This window comes from Littorina saxatilis, linkage group LG6 (genome assembly GCF_037325665.1).
Source record: "Littorina saxatilis isolate snail1 linkage group LG6, US_GU_Lsax_2.0, whole genome shotgun sequence".
Classification (NCBI taxonomy): Eukaryota; Metazoa; Mollusca; class Gastropoda; order Littorinimorpha; family Littorinidae; genus Littorina; species Littorina saxatilis.
The window spans coordinates 38,776,424-38,797,346 of NC_090250.1; the positions used below are offsets into that span (position 1 = coordinate 38,776,424).

Here is a 20,923-nt window from a genome sequence, read left to right on the forward strand (position 1 = left end):
AGAGCGTGCGTTGTGACGTGCACTAAAGATTCATTCATGGATTTCCGTTTGTTACGAAAGTGTTTTTTCGTGGTTTGATTGTGACAAGTCATCCGATACAAGGTTGTCTGCAGTTCAATAGTACTTCTGGGCAGATCATCAAGATTCAACCGGATAACCAAACTGTAAGTATTTTTGTTTGTTTGCGTGTTTCCTTTTTATTTGGTAGGATCTGTGACATTGATTAAACATGTGTAAACTGTTGAGAATTAAAAAAAAAAAGGAAAGGTAAATTGTTCGAACGTTTGACTCAAATACGGTCTTCTAAGTGAAAAAAAACAAATAGTTTATGACAAAATCTTAGCTCAATGAAATGTTCGGCCGCTCGCCAGGTAGGCGAATTAAGCAATTAAGTTTTTGTCACTAATATTTTGTCTCTTAACTTAAAAAACCCTTTGGGTCCATATTTTTGTGACTGTAACGTATTGTTTTGTCAATAACGGCAAACGTTCCAGCATCTTACTTTTCTTGTGTGTTTTATTCTGAGTTTTGATTTTGGATTTAGTTTATGGTAGCCTACTGTTGTTTAGTGTGAAACTTGTTAGTTCTATTTCTTTCCTCGTAACTTTAGCACCCCCCCGCACACACACACACACATTACACTGATTTTGCCTTACGCGATTCAGTAAAAGTTTTGTTCGCCGCGCTAGAAACTTGAGACGGGACCGACAATGCTTAAAATGTGTCAATTACAATCTTAGCTGAATTAATGTGACAAATATGTACAAAAGTAAAATAAAATAAAAATCCTGTCCATTTTTTTTTAATAATGCGTCCGCAATTATTTTGACATGAAGTTATTGAGAAAAAGCTTCCGCGGCTGCATTGGTTACGGTACTTTAAAATTCGAAATGACGTAATTGGCTTAGCCATCAAGTTATTGCAACAAATTTCGAACCCAAATTAAAGTGTCATTTCATTAAAACTTTATAATCCAGTCACAAGGCCGTTTACTAACGATCAAGATCGCCGTTTGGATTTCACTATTCAATTTTACAGGGATAAGACATAACTAGACATAAGATCATCGTTATTGTGCATACAATTAAACAATGGAATCGAAAGTGGTCATAAGTTCATCTGCTCTTAAAACAACCAAACAACATATGACAACAGCCTTAAAAAACTAAAATAAGAACAATAAAACAAACAAAAACACGTGACCGCCGCTCAACTTGATAATTATGGTCGTAAACATGATATTTTGAAAGTTGCAAGTGCTAAACTGACTTTTCCTATACTCATAACTGAGGTCTTCTTGGTCCGTGTCTGGAGCAGAAGAGTGACAATGCCGTTAAAACTTAGGAGCGAACGGTACTGGAAACACTTTTGGTTCGCATTCTCAATTGGTGCGTTACTTGAAAAGCATGTTGAGCGCACACCGAAATAGTACAGTTTGCTTTAGTCTGGCGTCTGTGTAAACTGGTGTGTTCCAAAATGTTAGAACTGCTTTTTTCGTGAGAGATTTAAATCGTTCTGTTAACCGTTTGAGGCAGACTGTGAAGAAATATACTAACATGGTTTCCACTGGTACACAGCTGTGGAGAATATATATAATCCATATGCTATGTTCAATGCATGTTGTTTTAGATCAAGCTGGTCAACCTGTTGTTGCATCACAGCCAGCAAAGCAGAGTCTACAACCATCAGTAAGACATCAAAACTGTGCTTCTATGGTTAGTGCTTTTAATTATGTCATTTGACTTATACATTTTAGTGCATATATATGCCAACTATATCCTAAGTACAAGGTATGACCCTGTTAGCAATACTTTAATAAATATGCCTGAATGTTTGACTATCTTTTTTCTAATAAGAAAAGTCTGCCAAGTCACTGGCAAGTTGTAGCGAGTCGAGCAGTTCTCAACTCAGTTTTCAAGTTACTGCTAAATTTGTCTTTAGAAACTTTTTGAGGCCATTTATATAGCAGACTTTCAGCAGACTTGCATGGCCCCCAGCAACTCAAGAACAAGTTAAAAATGGGCGAAAAGTTGGTTAAAAGTCTGCAAAGCTAACAACACAAACCCATCAATTATATGGCACGAGAGACTGGTTTAGATCTTTTTTGCCTTTAGATTAGTGCTGTTGGTGTAGAATCACCAAATATGTTTGTTTTTTCTCAGGGAAACATAAATGAGACCTGACGCATAATCCTTGTTGGTTTTTAGGTTGGGTTGCCTGCTGAGCAGTCCCCCACTGAGGATTTGACTATTCCGCATGCGGATAAAGGTGATTATTTATTTTCAGTCAGGTAGTCTACTGTTACAATGGTTACCAAGACTTTTTTCTATTCAGCTAGGGAGTGTTGTTGCGTTTGTGCTTTCTGTGTGATTGCTGCTTCCAGGGGTCATGTACTTAAACGGTGCTGAACTGGTTTGAAGATGTGTTATATTGACAAAAAGCCTGATTGCTTGACATTAGGAATAAATCTCTACAAATTTAACCCTTCGTGCACTTCAGCCCAGAGCCCTAGCTTTGATTGGTTAAAATGTCAAACAAATCAAACACCGTTTCCCACCCAGTTGGGCACTTTACTTTTGGTGCAATTCTTTTTCAAGTTTTGTGTCTGATTTAATCACATGTTAAAATCACTCTCTTACACAGCATTATGCAATGGGAATGTAAGACAGTTAGATGCATGGAAGTAATAAAATCTGTTGATTTTCTTACTGTGAGAACGATCTTGTGGACACAATATCTCTGACAAGAGATTTTGATGTAATAAGCATCATTCCCCTTGGACACATACAAAATTGCTAAGTCAAAATTGTTTGCATGTTCACTTTTGACTCGCCTGCCTGAATAACCTGTGTCTGTTCGGCCGGCCGTGAACAAAAAACTTAACTATGAGGTTATCTCGGATGTTTTTCAAGCTAGATTTTTCACACTTTTGGGGTTTGATCTTCAGTAATGACCTCACTTTCTACCCCACCTATGTTGACAAAGTTTTTTTTTATAGCCGAGACCAGCCTGAGCGGATATATCCGTACCTGGTCATATAGAGCCATATGAGTGGGTACGGATATATCCCTACCTGGGAGACAATGAGTTAAACTTCGTCAAATATTGGGGCCACAGCGGGGTTATAGAAATTACACGTTGAGGTTATCTCAGATGGTTTTAAAGTTATACTTTTAAAACTGTCCACACTTGTAGGGTTTGATTATATCCCACCTTGACCTAGGATTGATTGGCCCTCGTCAAGTTTTGAGGACACTGGGGTTATTTTTGATTCATAAAACATATCAGGCGTCTTTGAAGCTAGAGTTTTCAAATTTCAAGGGTTTAATAATCTGCCATCATGACCCTAATTTGGTTGACCCCATCTCCCCCCCCCCCCCCTTCCCCCTTTTGCAAAAGTTGGCATCACGGGGGGGGGGGGGGGGGGGGTTATGTTCATGAAAAGTTAAAAATGGGGTTATTTCAGATGTCCTGAGAGCAAAACCCGCATAATGTCACACAATTTCAAAATGAAGAGTATGTTGCGTATATGCTAGTGATGGTTGTGGAAACAAGTGTTTACCTCACTATCACAGACATTGACAGATGCTTGTTTGAAAGAATGATAACTCAACTTGATCACATTCTAAAAGTAGAGCCTGGATGCTCTCAGCAAAATGGTTTATTTGGGGTAACTGTAGTAAATCTAAAAAGAAGTAACTTCTGAAAACAATGCAACTTACCATATCAGCCTGGGTGTTGATTATGTGCATGTACCGGTATGCATGTCGGGGAATTAGCTTGACCCACATGGAAAAAAACCCAACTGTATCTGAGGTAGTGGGCAACGACTATTTTTTGAGGGGGGATTGTACTTTAAATCAAGATTTCTAACTTGATTCTGTTTCCAGATGCTGATTCTGAACTCGATGCTCAATTTGAATACTCTGACGTTTCTGATGATGACAACAAAGTCCCTCTCAACGTGACAGGTAGGTCCTATGCACAACTAAGCAGGCAGCTACCCTGCGATTTAAGTGGAAATTTCAGTATGGCAATAGCACACAATATTTCTTGTCTATTTTTTTCAAAGAAACTAGTTTCTGTGTGTGTTGTTTTGCTTGAATAATTGGATATCTACCATATATAGTACTTTCAGGACTGTAAGGTGCTACTGTTTTCCCCAATTTGGACCCCTGTGCCTTATTCAGTTATTGATCTCTTTACCTAGTGTATGGCCAAAGAAGGGAACACTTGTATGCACATCCCTTTACAAAGACACGCAAGCAACATTCTCTCTCTAGTGATATGCATTGTCTATGAACTAGGGAAGGCAGCTGGTCTCACCTCAAAATGTCAGTTACAGAAAGATTCAGTTAAATGCACAGCATTGTGCTTTAAATTTAGATATCTGACTTGATTTCTGTTTTCAGATGATGATTCTGATGATACAGTTGAAGATGTCCACGACTTCCACTTTTTGGATGATTGCGCCGAAGACTCTACCAACGTGACAGGTAGGTCCTATGCCCCACAAAACAAGCAGCTACCTTGCAATCTAGGAGGGAATTCTGCATGGTAATGGGAGGCAGAACCAAAGTTTGGGTGGTTAATGGATTGGGAAACAAAAACTGAATTGTTAGTGGTTGCCATCATGGCCACATATTTCTCTATCTGTTTCTTGTTTCACTTCATGTGTTGTAGTGGCACAGAGACATGTTTACCATCTTACGTCTCATGAGAGCATCAGTATTCTAAGCAGATGATGAAGGTACAGTGTACTGGTCTGTTTCCTCAATCCAAAATAATTTTTTCTTTGATGAGTGATTCTGGAACATTTGCACTTTTTTTTTCAAGTTTTGCTGCGGAAGAAGGAAAGAAAAATTTGGCGGAAAGAGAGTATCCTTTTTCAAGAGAATTACTACTGCTCCCCCACATACTCGATGCCTTACCAAAACACACACAGACAACCAGGCATGTACTCAACAGTCTCTGGTACAGGGCATTGTCTGCACAGCTGATTATATTGCCTGCAGGGACTTACTTTTTTTTGGAAATAACTCATGCCAAAAACATAGAGGCAAGCTTATTAAGCATGGCCAAGAGACGCAATGCTGCTGATTGGGTAAGACCTGCCATCTGAGCTGTTGGGCCCCAAGAGTGCAGACGTGTACGTGAGCAAGAAACATGTACGGCGGCTCCCATTAGAAAACAACTGCATCAAAGCAAAAATCTTCATTTAGCAAGTTTTTCCATTTCTATGTCAGAGGGGCTTTATTGATCCCATATCTTGACTGTGTTCTACGCCTTGTCTTCGGCTGAGTGTAACGTACTCGTTCTCATCAAATAAGAACCGTTTTGCTACACATAAAGCACAGCCAATGCACAGATGATTTGAAAGCACTTTGCAATTAGTTTGTAATTACTTGTATAACAGGGTTTTCATTTCATGCATCTCAAATGAGTGTCTGAAATTAAAGGAGCGTCTGAAATGTAATGTATTTAGTATAAGTTATTTATAAAATGCTGACTGTTAGCAAATGATAACAGACATATTAAGAATGGATATCAACAGGAGCCGGCAGAAATATAACCAGGCCAACTATCATGCCTGCATGTCCAAACCACAAATCTGGTTCTCTTTGAAGAGCAGAATTTATTGAATTTAATGTATGTATCCTCACAGGAGCCCAGACGAGTGCTGAACACCCCGAAGGAGCAAGTGTTACCTCTTCCCCCGACCCAGCGTCTGAGACATCTGAGTGTAAGTCAGTTTATTGTTACTTTCACATGAAAGATAATGGTGTACTATGTAAGGAGCCGTTTTCTTTGGCAAATTGGATCTCTAAAACCCTTCGGGCAGATTTGATGTGGAGAAACATGTACTACCCACAGAGCTGCCAACTGCTAAAATTTTGACGTAGAATGCTACGATTTTGCTGTAATTGTTACGCTAAACTCTACGCTACGTTCAAACACAAAATGACAGGCATGCAAAATGTTCAATCATCGCTCGACAATCAACAATGAACATAGCACAAGTAGCCGAGTACCAATGGTTGCGAACCAGTCTGTTATGACTGATTGAGGTTGTCCACGTGACTTGATTTGCCAATCGTGAATTTCGTTGCAAGCATTTGCCTTTCCGGTGTCTCTCTGGGCCAATTGCGAATTTGATTAGAATGCACGATGCACTTGTAAAGTCGTACTGTATTAGGGCTTCTGATATTTTACCAGGTAAGGGAACAATTTTACTAGCCAATGCAACTACAGGCTTTTAACCAAAAGTATGACGTCTTACTGGCACCAAAACAATATATTCGTAATTGACCTGTGAAAGTGACTAATTTTCACGCAAAAATTAAATTAAACGTTTTAATTACTCATTTTCACAATCATGTTAATTACTATTTTAAGTGTTAATGTCTAATTTTCAGTTTTGGCTCGCCTCCTGATGGCTTACTAGCGTCAAAACAAAAATTTCATGCGTTAATTACTAATTTTCATGTGCCTTGTGACTGTGGAGGTTCAATGCGCATGCGCGACTGTTACACCGGCCAGAGCGAAAATCCTTCGATTCAATACTTTTCTGGCCCATTGTTCTTTAATCCGATGCAAATTAACAATAAGAGCTGAACGCATGTGTAGATAACAGTGACATACAACTGTGTGTCTGACAACTTGTTGAATAACGAATTCTATCGAAAGACATTTGTGAAAGTGTGTTAGCCTAGACCGAACAGATCAGTCTGCTAGTGGTCGGACCTTTAGCACAAGTCCGGCCACACGCCATTTTTCCTCTCTCGATTCGAACATTTTCGGATCAATTGTCTTTCACTAATACACTACAAAGCAGATGTATGAGTGTAGTAGTGGAAATGAATATGAGGCACACCTGTCTGCCTGACAACTTGTCGAATAAGGAATTATATTGAAAGATATGTGAAAGTGTGTGACCACAGCTGATCAAAAGTCCGTCTGCTAAAAGCAGCTTCGATTCGAAAGTTTTTGGGGTCTATTATTTTTTTTAAGTTACCCAAAAACAACGTTAAGGAAAGCGCTATTGCAGAAAACTGACATGCATCTTCCCTACGAATAACTTGGTCGATAAGGCCTTCTATTAAAAGATATTTCAGAAATATTGTGAGAGTGATGTTTGACGGACGTTGTAGCCTCTCAGAGACTCTTAAAGTCTGACTACTGTGACCGAAAATGAGGCAAAATTAAAAATAAGTAATTAACACTGTTATTTACTAATTTTCACGTGAAAATGGTAACCTTAGGTTTTGGCACTAGTAAGCCGTCATACAAAACCGTTTTGGTGTTCATATCTTTTTGGTTTGTTTGTTTGTTTGCCGACCACGAAGGGCCATATCAGGGCGGTGCTGCTTTGACATATAACGTGCGCCACACACAAGACAGAAGTCGCAGCACAGGCTTCATGTCTCACCCAGTCACATTATTCTGACACCGGACCAACCAGTCCTAGCACTAACCCCATAATGCCAGATGCCAGGCGGAGCAGCCACTAGATTGCCAATTTTAAAGTCTTAGGTATGACCCAGCCGGGGTTCGAACCCACGACCTCCCGATCACGGGCCTTGGTCAATAAATATGAAACAAAAGACGATATGCTCCCCCTCGGACCGTCAAAGAAGCTGGTCTGTCAACAACCCATCAAACATCTTATAATGTCCTCTTGCATGTATAGAACATTTGTGTATTCTTTGAATTAATATTTCAGGTGTGCTGAAGCTCTTCAAGGAGCTGAAATTAAAGCTTGCCAAACTGGTCAAGACGCATCCCAATTTCAACATCTGATGGCCACCAGTTGGGGGATGGATGTGGGACACCGCGCGGCACTGCAACTCAAGGAGACAAAAATCACAAAAACGGCAGAGATCCCACTAACATCTGACATTCGAATTTTGTGTGAAAGTTTGAGGGAGAAAATCAAGAGTTTGACAAAAGTAAGTTGTGCTACTTGTTTGTAAGTTGTGGTAAAGAAGTGTTGTGGTGGTTGAGGATGGGGGTAGGGAGAGGATGTTGTGGTGGCAAGTTGAATGTGTAGGGTGTTCTTAATCTTAATATTGGACAATAAATGGTCTCAAATGGGTTAATAGTGGGTCAATATATATTTCTTGAATGTGTTTTATAAAGCTCACGCAGCAAAATAATTAGTTTATCCTGGCTCTGGTGTGCATGATTTTGGAAAAAGGGTGTCATATACTCACACTTCATAACATACAGACCAGAGTTACAGCGCTGAAAGTTGCAAGTATTTACTTGCCATGGCAAGTGCAAACATGTTACTGGCGAGTAGAAATGGTAATCTACTTGTCAAATGTGAGTAAATGCTGAATCAAATTGTTGATTTGGTCAGTAAAGTTTGTTCTCTGGCTTGTAAATTTTTAAAAGTGCACTATTTTTTGGACTTTCAGGGCTTTGAGTAACTTCCACCTTGATGTCTGAAACATTATTTAATTCTGGATTGTGCCCCAAATAAAAAATAAAATTCTAAATGTAAAGATAACATGAAGTTTCAGCCAAATCAAAAACAAATCGGCGATTGGGCGAAGGGCCGATCCAAACGACACCCCTGACTACTATTCATGATTTTATGTATTTTGAAAGGGATCATGTCATTTTGCTGATTGATTGTGTTGTTGTTTTCTTCCAAGAAAATCAAAACGGGAGCATCAGCGGAATTGTGGAGAAGACTTGCGGAGGTTGTTCTGGCATACATCATCATTTTCAACAGAAGATGACCGACAGAGGTTAGTATACAAGGCTGTTCCACTTTATCAGTGAAAAACCAAATTTCCACTGTAAACTGCCTTTAGAATAATTTTTCATCACAAAAGCGATCTTTGGAATTTCCTGACGTAGTGCCGAAGAATTCATGCATCAACTTACGTCAAGTGTTCGACGTCATCACTTCGCATACCTTATGGCCTTGGTATTTTGTTGTCCTTCATATTTTCTACTTGTAAAATGACCCACAAAGCTAACCGAGACTAGTTGAAGCTGTATCAATGTGCCTTGCCAGCAGGTTGTTAATTACCAGTAATTTTTGACTCACATGCGAAGCAAAAGTGAGTCTATGTACTCACCCGAGTCGTCCGTCCGTCCGTCCGTCCGGAAAACTTTAACGTTGGATATTTCTTGGACACTATTCAGTCTATCAGTACCAAATTTGGCAAGATGGTGTATGATGACAAGGCCCCAAAAAACATACATAGCATCTTGACCTTGCTTCAAGGTCAAGGTCGCAGGGGCCATAAATGTTGCCTAAAAAACAGCTATTTTTCACATTTTTCCCATTTTCTCTGAAGTTTTTGAGATTGAATACCTCACCTACATATGATATATAGGGCAAAGTAAGCCCCATCTTTTGATACCAGTTTGGTTTACCTTGCTTCAAGGTCAAGGTCACAGGAGCTCTTCAAAGTTGGATTGTATACATATTTTGAAGTGACCTTGACCCTGAACTATGGAAGATAACTGTTTCAAACTTAAAAATTATGTGGGGCACATGTTATGCTTTCATCATGAGACACATTTGGTCACATATGATCAAGGTCAAGGTCACTTTGACCCTCATGAAATGTGACCAAAATAAGGTAGTGAACCACTAAAAGTGACCATATCTCATGGTAGAAAGAGCCAATAAGCACCATTGTACTTCCTATGTCTTGAATTAACAGCTTTGTGTTGCATGACCTTGGATGACCTTGACCTTGGGTCAAGGTCACATGTATTTTGGTAGGAAAAATGTGTAAAGCAGTTCTTAGTGTATGATGTCATTGCTAGGTTTAGTTACCCTAAAGGTCGAGGTCAAGCATGTGAGTCGTATGGGCTTTGCCCTTCTTGTTAATGAGTTGGGGCATTCTAACCAATCACAGGATCTGTTTCATTAAAACGTCAACTTGATTGAATTACAATTATAATTCTTGTTGAAAAAAAAAGGAATTTCCTTTTAAAATGTGGTCGATATTAAGTATATCAGTGGGAGGAGGCTGGAGGTTGTGCCAGTTTAAATATGTGACCCTCCACCACGAAATGAGTCGCATGTCACCTCGCGCGGTTCTGCGCTAGACTTGATATAAGTCCGGAGAGTGTATGGTAACAGCGTGAGGGTCACCTTAGTCACAGGCTTATAACTCAAACAGTTTTTGCTCTTTTCTAAAACGGGTTTCACCACTGGATAGAGCATAAAAAACTCTTTAGGAAAATGTAAAAATATGAAAATCATGCAAAGGTGACATGTGACTCATGCCGTCGTGGAGGGTCACATATGTCAAATAATTTTAGGTTTGAAGTAAATTATGGTCACATAAGTTCTCTTTAACATTATTTTATGAAGCTGAAACAGCTTTTTTTTTCCCTTCCTCTAAAAGGTAAGATGGTTCAGGAAGGTGACAAAATGGAAGAGCGCTAGTTCTGTGCGATGCTTAGTTCTCGAGATAGGTGTGACCACATCAACACGGTGGCCTAGTGGTAAGGCGTCCGCCCAGTGAGCGGGAGGTCGTAGGTTCGAACCCCAGCTGGGTCATACCTAAGACTTTAAAATTGAAGTGGCTGCTCCGCATGGCATCTGGCATTATGGGTTTAGTGCTAGCCCGGTTGGTCCGGTGTCAGAATAATGTGACTGGAAGAGACAAGAAGCCTGTGCTGCGACTTATGTCTTGTGTGTGGTGCAACGTTAAATGTCAAAGCAGCACCACCCTGATATAACCCTTCGTGGTCGACTGGGCGTTAAGCAAACAAACAAACAAACAACAATTTATATTTGCGTTATCAAAGATCTTTCCTATTCAAATCAGTGTCATTGCCCAGTTCTGTGTGCTATGGTTGTTTGACTTACTTGACAAGTTGAGATAAAGAATTACATTTTATTTTTGAGAAGCAAAGAAAGCGTAGAGAAGTATGTTTCTGTCCTGCAAGACTTTATGACCAATGACTTTTCCCTTGGAAAAATATGAAGATGTCTGCTTTTCGTCTGCTTTAAAGGTTGGGAGATTTTACAGCGCACACGGCAAAATGCAAGTTGTGTTGGACAAGAATGTTGTTATTCTTCTTTCTTCGATGAACCTTAGATTTGTTCTTGGCCATATTTTCGAGCTGTGCATTATTATATTACGAAAAAAACAGGTTTAAACACATTCGTTAAGGAACGATGATCATTTGCTCTGGAACTGCAATGCAGTTTGCTAAAACAAAAAAATCTGGCTCAGTATACGGGAACAGGCTAGTAGTGTCATATTTTTTTTAATGGGTTTGGAAGAACTGCTCCTAATTTACATAGCACTCCGGCCCTGTTCTTTTTTTGTCACCCCCAAAACCGTTATTTGTTTTGGGCAGCATTAACAGGGGCAACGAAGGCGAGTTGTGTGCAAGCATTTGCTTTTCTTGTTTTCTGATCAAACTATAGCTGTTTACCATCTAGGTTTTAGCACTGAGAAACTATTGCTTAACTTTTCACATTAGCATGCTTTGTAGAGACAGGCCAAACCTTACTACATATTGACTGCTTTTCAGTGTTGCTGCCTTAGTTTCAGTCTCAAATCTTGACTAGATATTATTTTGATAACGTTTCATATGATATGCTTTTTTTTTTTATAGGCTGCAACTATGACGCTGAAAGACTTAGAACAAATTCACCAAGGCATGGACAGCCACACTAAAGAACTTCGGCTGACACAGGGGGAAGAACGTGTGCTGACAACCCATGCCAGGGTTATGCTGCGCGGGAAAAGGTCACGCCCTCTGCCAGTGATCCTGACACCTGAAGTCCAGGAAGCCGTGCACAGCCTTGTTGACTTTCGTCAAGCAGGAATGGTTGCATCGAGTAACCCTTTTGTGTTTGCCTTAAACAGCAAGGTAATAATAGTGCATGGCATTCAATTAGAACCTTTTCTTTCTCATTTTTGACTCACATGCGAAGCAAAAGTGAGTCTATGTACTCACCCGAGTCGTCCGTCCGTCCGTCCGTCCGTCCGGACGTCCGTCTGGAAAACTTTAACGTTGGATATTTCTTGGACACTATTCAGTCTATCAGTACCAAATTTGGCAAGATTGTGTATGATGACAAGGCCCCAAAAAACATACATAGCATCTTGACCTTGCTTCAAGGTCAAGGTCGCAGGGGCCATAAATGTTGCCTAAAAAACAGCTATTTTTTACATTTTTCCCATTTTCTCTGAAGTTTTTGAGATTCAATACCTCACCTATATATGATATATAGGGCAAAGTAAGCCCCATCTTTTGATACCAGTTTGGTTTACCTTGCTTCAAGGTCAAGGTCACAGGAGCTCTTCAAAGTTGGATTGTATACATATTTTGAAGTGACCTTGACCCTGAACTATGGAAGATAACTGTTTCAAACTTAAAAATTATGTGGGGCACATGTTATGCTTTCATCATGAGACACATTTGGTCACATATGATCAAGGTCAAGGTCACTTTGACCCTTATGAAATGTGACCAAAATAAGGTAGTGAACCACTAAAAGTGACCATATCTCATGGTAGAAAGAGCCAATAAGCACCATTGTACTTCCTATGTCTTGAATTAACAGCTTTGTGTTGCACGACCTTGGATGACCTTGACCTTGGGTCAAGGTCACATGTATTTTGGTAGGAAAAATGTGTAAAGCAGTTCTTAGTGTATGATGTCATTGCTAGGTTTAGTTATTTGACCATGTCAAGGTCAAGCATGTGAGTCGTATGGGCTTTGCCCTTCTTGTGTTTTGTTGGGAGGGGGAGGGGGGGTAAATAACATACAAATAGACAAATGAGTGCAATTTGCACTACATGACACCTGAAGAACATGGGAAAATATATATCAATAAGCAAGGGATAACATAGTAGGCTATAGAGCTTCATAGGTAAGCACGCTTTTCCTATTCTTTTTAACTTTCTGAGCATTTAATCCAAACATGACGTGTGTATGTTTTTTTGAATAACAGAATGATAAAATATAAGATGAAATCATATTTGGATCGATAGCAGATTTGTTTAATTTTAATTACATTTTTCAGATTTTAAGCCTCCAAAATTTCAATCAATTTGATCAAAAGAAAAATGAGGGCGTGACAGAACCTGCATTAACTTTCACTAAAATGCGGATATTACATTATCAAAGACACTTATTAAAAAAGATTTTTTTTATCTGGGGATATTATCTGGCAGAACTTATATGGACAGTTTCATGAAGATCAGCCCCACATTTTCCTCGGAATGCATCTACACACACACACCTACACACACATAGCTGCCAACTGCTATGCTTTTGGCGTAGCATGCTATGTTTTAAGAGCAATTTCTACTCGAATCTAACGATTGCTATGCTGAAACAAATAATGACAAGCATGCAACAGTGCCCTCATTTTGCGAGATACTGATTTCTGCCTTCCACTCTGTGTGGCTGTCACAAAATGGGTAATCGTCTATACTGAAAGGTATAACAAAATGGCTTGACCTTATTTTAAACGGGTTCCTTACTCCTCTGTAATTTAGTACCTTCTTTTGTAGGGTTCAAATGGCTACATCAGAGGATCGGATGCCCTTCGTGTAACAGTGGACGAAGTAGCCGAGAAAATAGAACACCCGGAAAGGCTACGCAGCACCAACCTCCATAAAGAAATCGCAACAACAGCCCAAGTGTTGGGACTAAATGACCAGGACTTCGAGGTCTTGTGCCGATGGATGGGCCACACAGAGGCGGTCCACCTTCGGCACAACCGACAAAATTTCCAGGGTCATCAGGTGACGCGGATGGCTCCTCTTCTATTTGCAATGGAAGAGGGGTCAGTCCCTCAACAGAAGGGAACAGCCCTGAAGGACATGACCTTCAGCCGAAACATTGGTAGGTACTCCTTATGATAAAAACTTGACCAAAAGAGTTATTGCAACCGATTTCACACCCAAATTAAAGCACTAATTCATGTGTATAGAACAGCACAATGATTGGGATTTTGAATGTTGCTTTCTTTAAAAGTTATGAGGCTTTATCTTCTGAGCCGAAAAAAAATATTGGTCCCTTTCATTTTGTGTTAAGCGATCTCGACTGTAATTAAATACAGTCTTATTCTCTTAACATCGACATATATACAAATGATCTTCATTGCTTTTAAATGCTTGATTAGACGTAAGACAAACAAGTATGGCCGGGAGGGAGGTTGTTTACATGATGGGAGCAACAGTTTGTTTACAAAACATCTCAAAAGTTTGATATTCACAGATTTGAAACCTGTCAGTTTGTCTTTTGTGTCAAATTCACAGTCTTCGGTCTTACTGTGTTTGACTTTTATTATTATTTTTTTTCTTAAGAGTCGCAATACCTGAATGAGCGAGCTATTGCGATGGAGGAGGAGGTGGGAGGTTCAGTGTTTACATTTTCAACCGCACTGTGTTTATGAGGCTCAAGATTTTTTTTCGCAGTCCTTTTTCGTTTTGCAAAGTTTGGCTTGAAACCATAGCACACATCAGCCAATCAAAAAAAGGTCACCTATGTTTGGGTCATACCCCAAAACACTCATAGTAAAAAATGTTTTGCCAATTCCCATGGGGATTCCTTACCTTAAAAGAATCTCTTTTTTTTTTTTACAAAATATGGTGGGTGTTGATTTTATCAGGCTAGTCACTGAGTGAGGTTTGTGGAATCCTCCTTTTAAGACCTACAAAACCCTGAGAACATCAGGTCTTAAAATGGGGTAAACTTACAGCTCTAGGTTATTGACAGAATATAATAGAAAACATGGATTTGAAAATGTCTGATCGGGGGTTGGAGGTCTAAGGGAGGGAGTCTTCTATGGGGTAAGGTTGGGTTAGGGATGGGCGGGGGTTACAAAGGCCAGTCGTGTGTGAGCATTTACTTCTTGTTTAACTGTCATTTTCCACCATGTTTGTGTTATTCTGTTATTCATTATAAATATTCATATTTCAGGTGACTCTGAAAGAAACAAAGACAACGAAGAAGGGGAAATCAGACAAGAGGAAAGGTGGGTATTTATCTGAATCAGATAAAACAACGTGACTTCAATAATGTTTTAGATGACTAAACCTGCATTGCACAAAAATAGATTGATATCAAAGATGTATTAACATTACATCAGAAGTGTAAATGCTATCTTTTTAGTTTGATATGAATCAGTTTTATGATTGAACCAATTTGCCCTCAAACAAATTTGAACATACACATCGTTGTTTTTCTTTTTGTTCAAAGCTAACCAAACCCCAAAAGGCCAGAATTAATACTTGTTACATCTGCTGAACAGAACAGACTTAAGATTTGCATTTGGCACACACATTGTTTGTCCTGCTGTGATTTTTTTATCAGTCTATTGATTCTCATATCAGTCTTCTTTTTTTTAATGTCATGAAAGTAACAGTCATCAAAGTCAACAGTTATTAAAAGTATGCATGTATTGGCAGTGGTATTTATGTGATAGACATTGGTACCCTTTCTGGACCTTCTACAAAGTAGCTCAGTGAAGTGCAGTTTCTTTCTTTCTTTCTTTATTTGGTGTTAAACGTCGTTTTCAACCATTCAAGGTTATATCGCGACGGGGAAAGGGTGGGGAGATGGGATAGGGGAAAGGGGGGAGATGGGATAGAGCCACTTGTCAATTGTTTCTTGTTCACAAAAGCACTAATAAAAAAATTGCTCCAGGGGTTTGCAACGTAGGACAATATATGACCTTACTGGGAGAATGCAAGTTTCCAGTACAAAGGACTTAACATTTCTTACATACTGCTTGACTAAAATCTTTACAAAAATTGACTATATTCTATACAAGAAACACTTAACAAGGGTAAAAGGAGAAACAGAAGCGTTAATCGCCTCTTACGACATGCAGGGGCGGACCTAGTTGTGGATAAGGGGGGGGTTCCAAATTGGAGCAGGGGTCCAGGGGCCGCTCAGGCCCCGGTGGGGTCCAGGGGCAGAGCCCTGGTGGGGGGTCTGGGGGGCTATGCCCCCCAGACACTGAAGGAATTTTATTTGTTTAGGTCAATCGGAGGCCTCTCCTGAAAGATAACAAGGTATCTATTCAGTAAATATTAAAAAAAAACCCGGATGGGGGGGTTCCGGGCACCCAGGAACCCCCCCCCCCCCCCCCTAGGTCCGCCCCTGACATGCTGGGTAGCATCGGGTAAATTCTTTCTCGTCCCAACCAATATGGGACTCCCCCTAACCCGCGGGGGGTAGTGAAGTGCAGTTGATTTGGACATAAGAATATATAATTGCAATGAAGTGATATGAAGAAGATGCATGGCCAAACTTTAAAAAAAACACTGATTTCATAACTCCTAAACATTTGTTTGATTTCTGAGTATGTATGTGTGGTTTCAATCTTCTGTTGTCAAAATGTTGTTCAAAGGCAATGTAAAATTGATATTGTAAAGTGAATAACTTTTGAATGACTTGATTAAGAATATTCCTCTGCCCAATTGTATTCTCAAAATCTAACACGCTGGAATCTATCAAAAAATCTGGTCTTAAAAAGGAAGGAGTCTTAAAATAAATGTGTTAATTTATTGAGGTCTGAAAAATGAAAGTCTCACATGTTGAACATTTTTTTCTTCTACAGTTGATGATGCAGACCCAGTACAAGCAGTAGCAGGAAAATCCAACAAACGTATGTACTGCCTTGATAATAATAACAAATGGCCATGCATACTACTCGCACAATATGCACCCCCACCCCCCCCCAAAAAAAAACCACCAGAATTAATTGGTATGTGTCCTGCAAGGAGCTAAACCAGATCATAAGTGGTCATGGAAAGCACTTGTGCACCATTGTGCCAGTACTGATTTTTAGACTACAATAGCTAGTTTTCTAATATACTAATTGCAAAAGATAGTACAGGGGTACCTGCGATTGACTTGCCAGAAGTGTCCTTAAATTGAAGGTGGCCTGTCATGTTGACGGGTAATTTTGGTAGGGATAATAGACAAATGGACAACAGAAAGCGTCAGCACACTCTGGTTCACGTAAACTATCAGTTTCCGAAAAGACATTGCCAGGTTTTTTACGCACAGTACAAACACCCTTTCATTTAAACACTCACCGCTTGCGAACATCCTAAGTACCCTCCGTAAAGAGCTAGCATTTTTTTAAATTTTATTTTTGCATGGCCTGCAGGATTGTCTAGTACCAAAATCAGACGCTTTTTGGCGCTAGTACTAAAATCTAAATAATAAATTATTGTAACACAAGCATTCATTAATCCTAAAAGATTTTTTTTTCACCAAAAAACGATCAGTACAACTCGAAGTTTTGAAAAATTGACAAAAAGGGAGTCCGGAAGCATGTCACGCAAAGAAGTGTTTCCCGAAGCAGACGAATTTTTTGCATTGAACTTGCTTCTTTGAAGCCAAACTCCACCGATAAGTTTGGACTCGCAGTCGTTGTTGCATTTTAGATTCAGAGTTACACAATAACGGTCTAATGCAGATAAAGCGAGTCGCATTGAAATCACAAACTGACGACTAGATTTGTGAAAAAAAAAGGAAAGTTGATCACACCCCGGGGTCCACGATGGCTCAGGCGTTAGATAAACCATGCAAAAATAAATTCATTGAAAATTGCTGGCTCTTTACGTAAGGCACCTCAGATATTCTCAAGCGGTGAGTGTTCAAACAAAAGGGTGTTTGTACTGTGTGTCTTTGATGGTTTGCGGGAGGCTTACTGTGCCTTAAAAGGGATGTGGTCTCTCATCGGAGAGGCCACACATTGCAGGTACAACTCCACACACTTTTTAACTTTGTGACTTTCATTGCCGTGCACTGATACACTGAGCACAAAAAAGTTAAGGATATTTTTTTCAGTGGTATACCCCAGATGTTAAACAGCAGTTATTTGGTCAGAAATATACGTGTATTTGAAAATCAGTCTTTCTTCTGCTCAAAAATGTGTTTCTGGAATCTGAGCAATATCTGGGTATGATGTCACTGGTCCGTGACCACATCTACTCTCAAAAATTGTGCTTTTTGATGGCTTGATTCACTTTCAACCGTTGAAACAGTGACTTAAACTGAATGATATTTTACATTTTCTAAATTCGAAAGTTTATTTGGTGTCTTGCCTAATGATTCATACAAATTTCGTTCAAATCTGTCGCGCTGTCAGGCTGATCTAGTGTGTAAAAGAGAGCGACCACAAAACTGAAAAACAGCAAAAAATCAATGGTTTTTATGGTGTTTTTGCTGGGTAGCTGCAGGCTCTCCAAATTTCACAGAACTTAACTTTTTGTGCTCAGTGCACATATAGCAGACTTGTGCTCTTCAATCTCTTTGTTTGTTTGTTTGCTTAAATGCCCAGTCCACCACAAAGGGTTATGTATCGATTGGACATTGGATTTCCCTTCTTTGAGCCATGTGACGTCAGAGGCATACAAAACTTCATATTTTGGCGTTTCAGGTTGACCGAAACTTCAAAGGAACTACAAAACACACGTCATGTGCATGTGTGTGTGCTGTTCAATGTCAAAACAACAACAAAGTCAGTACATGACATGTGTTTTATAGTTCCTTGGAAGTTTCGGTCAACCTGAAACGCCAAAATATGAAGCTTATGTGTTTGCTTGCATGTGTGTGTGTGCTCGTTCAATCGTTAAAACAACAACAAAGTCAGTACCTGAAAGGAATTCGATCGATACATAAATGTTATTTGCGTTTTTGACCAAAATATGATATTTTACACAGATCTCGACAGTCATTGTTCACCTCGACCGCTAGCGCGGTCTCGGAGAACAATGACTGTCTCGATCTGTGTAAAATGTCATATTTTGGTCAAAAACGCAAATAACGTATAATATCAGGGCGGTTGCTCTTCAGTGCAATGCACCATAAAAGAGGAGTCACACTACACAAATTCTAACCTGTCTTTGATGCAATTCATGGTCTCATTGATTTTTGGGTTGTTCTTGTTGATTATTTTATTTTATCATATTCGTTCCATTTCCTTGTATTAATACACACCCCACAAACTAATTTTTAAATCCAACCAACATGTTTTTGTTTTTTTTACCTTTCTAATGCCCTCCAGCAAGAAATAGTGGACAGCGAGCTTTTCTTGCTTCCAAATTTATATTAATGAGCTAATTATAACATTTAATCATCATCAAAAACCTTGTCAATGCTTTCAATGTGTGTGTGATTCAGAAGTCGTTAGGTAATCTGGCAGTCATTAAAACAAGGTAGGGGTCAAATTAAAAGTTGCCACAGCGCTCCAAAAACTCAATGTTTGTTGCGTTTTGACAAAACGTGATCCAGATTCACTGAAGGGGGCCGGGGACTGAAAATAACCATTTTTTCATCTGTTGGGAGTCGTTTAGCTCTGTTAGCTGTATCATTCTGTCTTTGAAGGCCTGGGAAATATGTATTTTTGTCAGTATTGTTTTATTTTTTGTATTTTGTACGTTATTTTCTCCATGGAAGGTGTGATTTTTGGGGTGCTCATTTTTTGTAGTCTTTAGCATGTACAACAAAGGCATTTTGAGGAACAGCTGTCAATTTCTGTTTCAGGGAACTTCAGCAAGTTCTTGAGAGAAGAAGAGAAGGCCGTGACAAAGCTTTTTCAAGCTTCCATTTTGGGAGGAAAGCTTCCAGGAAAGAAACAAATTTTGTTGGGCATTGCAAGCAGCCAAATACTGGAAGGGAGATCCTGGACCCAAATTAAAGATAAAGTGGCATATGAAAAGAAAAAACACCTGAAGCACATGTACTAAATTTAACTGTTACTTCCTACTGTAATATTAATTCCATTTCCCGCAGTTTCCTGTCACTTTGATGGAAGTTAAAAGAAATATTTTTGTCGACAAGCAAAGTGGTTCCCCCCCCCCCCCCCCCCCCAACACCCACCCGGTCATACACCTTTTTTTTCTTTTTTTCGTAAAGCACTTTGTTTTTGCTCCCACCCATGCAGTTGGAAAACCTTTTCAAATCTCTTGTGTTGTTTTTAACTTTTGCTCTAAAAATTTGGTATGACACAAATTTTGATTAATTAGAAAAAAAAACAGTAAACACCAAGTTACAAAGACTTTTGGGCCACGCCCTTCTTCAGTGAAATGAATGTAAGCAAACAATGACGTAAATATTTGATGTGAAAATTGATTCGGATTATCACTTGATTATGTTTCATGATTTTTTTTCTGGTTTACCTTGTTTCTTTTTGGTGTAAATATGTGGACGTCTGCACTGACAGATGTCATGACAGCTGTCCTTTGTATGAGATTTTCTGGGTTGTGGATAACTCCCATTGATCATGACTTTTGTATGGACCATTGTAACTGTATTTGCTCTGTCCAGTAGGAAAACGTTTTCAAGTCTTCTTGTGTTGTCTTCTTGTGTTGTTTTAAACTTTTGCTCTAAAAATGTGGTTCCCATTGAACACCTCAGTACAGATTATGGTTTGCAAAATATATGTTGCTTACTTGATTCTTGAGAATTGTGTTTGTTTTCGCTCCCCCCGCGGGTTAGGGGGAGTCCCATATTGGTTGGGACGAGAAAGAATTTACCCGATGCTCCCCAGCATGTCGTAAGAGGCCACTAACGGATTCTGTTTCTCCTTTTACCCTTGTTAAGTGTTTCTTGTATAGAATATAGTCAATTTTTGTAAAGATTTTAGTCAAGCAGTATGTAAGAAATGTTAAGTCCTTTGTACTGGAAACTTGCATTCTCCCAGTAAGGTAATATATTGTACTACGTTGCAAGCCCCGGGAGCAAATTTTTTATTAGTGCTTTTGTGAACAAGAAACAATTGACAAGTGGCTCTATCCCATCTCTCCCCTTCCCCCTCCGCGATATAACCTTCGTGGTTGAAAACGACGTAAAACACCAAATAAAGAAAGAAAGTTTGATTTCGCCAAGTGAGGGTGTGTGACTGTGGCTGTGAGTGTGTTTGTGACAGTAAATTCAACACTATGAGTGACAAAGA

General features: G+C 39.4%; 2 protein-coding genes across 5 annotated transcripts in view; one reads left to right on the plus strand and one right to left on the minus strand.

The window, feature by feature from the left end:
* Nucleotides 1-20,923, minus strand: part of LOC138969185 (tryptophan 2,3-dioxygenase-like) — a 285,267-nt gene that overhangs the window by 27,868 nt on the left and 236,476 nt on the right. The window lies entirely within an intron of this gene.
* Nucleotides 1,399-20,846, plus strand: LOC138969180 (uncharacterized). 4 transcript variants are annotated; one of them, XM_070341910.1, is made up of 7 exons: nt 7,800-7,949; nt 8,661-8,756; nt 11,605-11,862; nt 13,515-13,848; nt 14,929-14,983; nt 16,574-16,621; nt 19,513-20,846. In XM_070341910.1, exons 3-6 carry the CDS (start codon nt 11,614-11,616, stop codon nt 16,575-16,577), a joined length of 642 nt encoding a protein of 213 aa, XP_070198011.1. In that variant the 5' UTR covers nt 7,800-7,949; nt 8,661-8,756; nt 11,605-11,613; the 3' UTR covers nt 16,578-16,621; nt 19,513-20,846. The 4 variants fall into 4 exon arrangements, with proteins under 4 accessions (XP_070198014.1, XP_070198013.1, XP_070198012.1 ...); XM_070341912.1 differs by lacking the exons at nt 8,661-8,756; nt 11,605-11,862; nt 13,515-13,848; ... (1 more) ...; nt 16,574-16,621; nt 19,513-20,846 and adding exons at nt 1,410-1,715; nt 2,208-2,268; nt 3,891-3,971; nt 4,413-4,496; nt 5,666-5,743 and having other exon boundaries at nt 7,724-7,949; XM_070341911.1 differs by lacking the exons at nt 7,800-7,949; nt 13,515-13,848; nt 14,929-14,983; nt 16,574-16,621; nt 19,513-20,846 and adding exons at nt 1,415-1,715; nt 2,208-2,268; nt 3,891-3,971; nt 4,413-4,496 and having other exon boundaries at nt 11,605-11,816.

What these genes read in the sequence shown, in the direction of transcription:
- LOC138969180 (XM_070341910.1), top strand. Translation starts at nt 11,614, where the DNA reads ATGACGCTGAAAGACTTAGAACAAATTCACCAAGGCATGGACAGCCAC. An exon ending in TGTTTGCCTTAAACAGCAAG is followed by an intron (nt 11,863 to 13,514) that starts GTAATAATAGTG and finishes CTTCTTTTGTAG; the next exon opens with GGTTCAAATGGCTACATCAG. An exon ending in GACCTTCAGCCGAAACATTG is followed by an intron (nt 13,849 to 14,928) that starts GTAGGTACTCCT and finishes TTCATATTTCAG; the next exon opens with GTGACTCTGAAAGAAACAAA.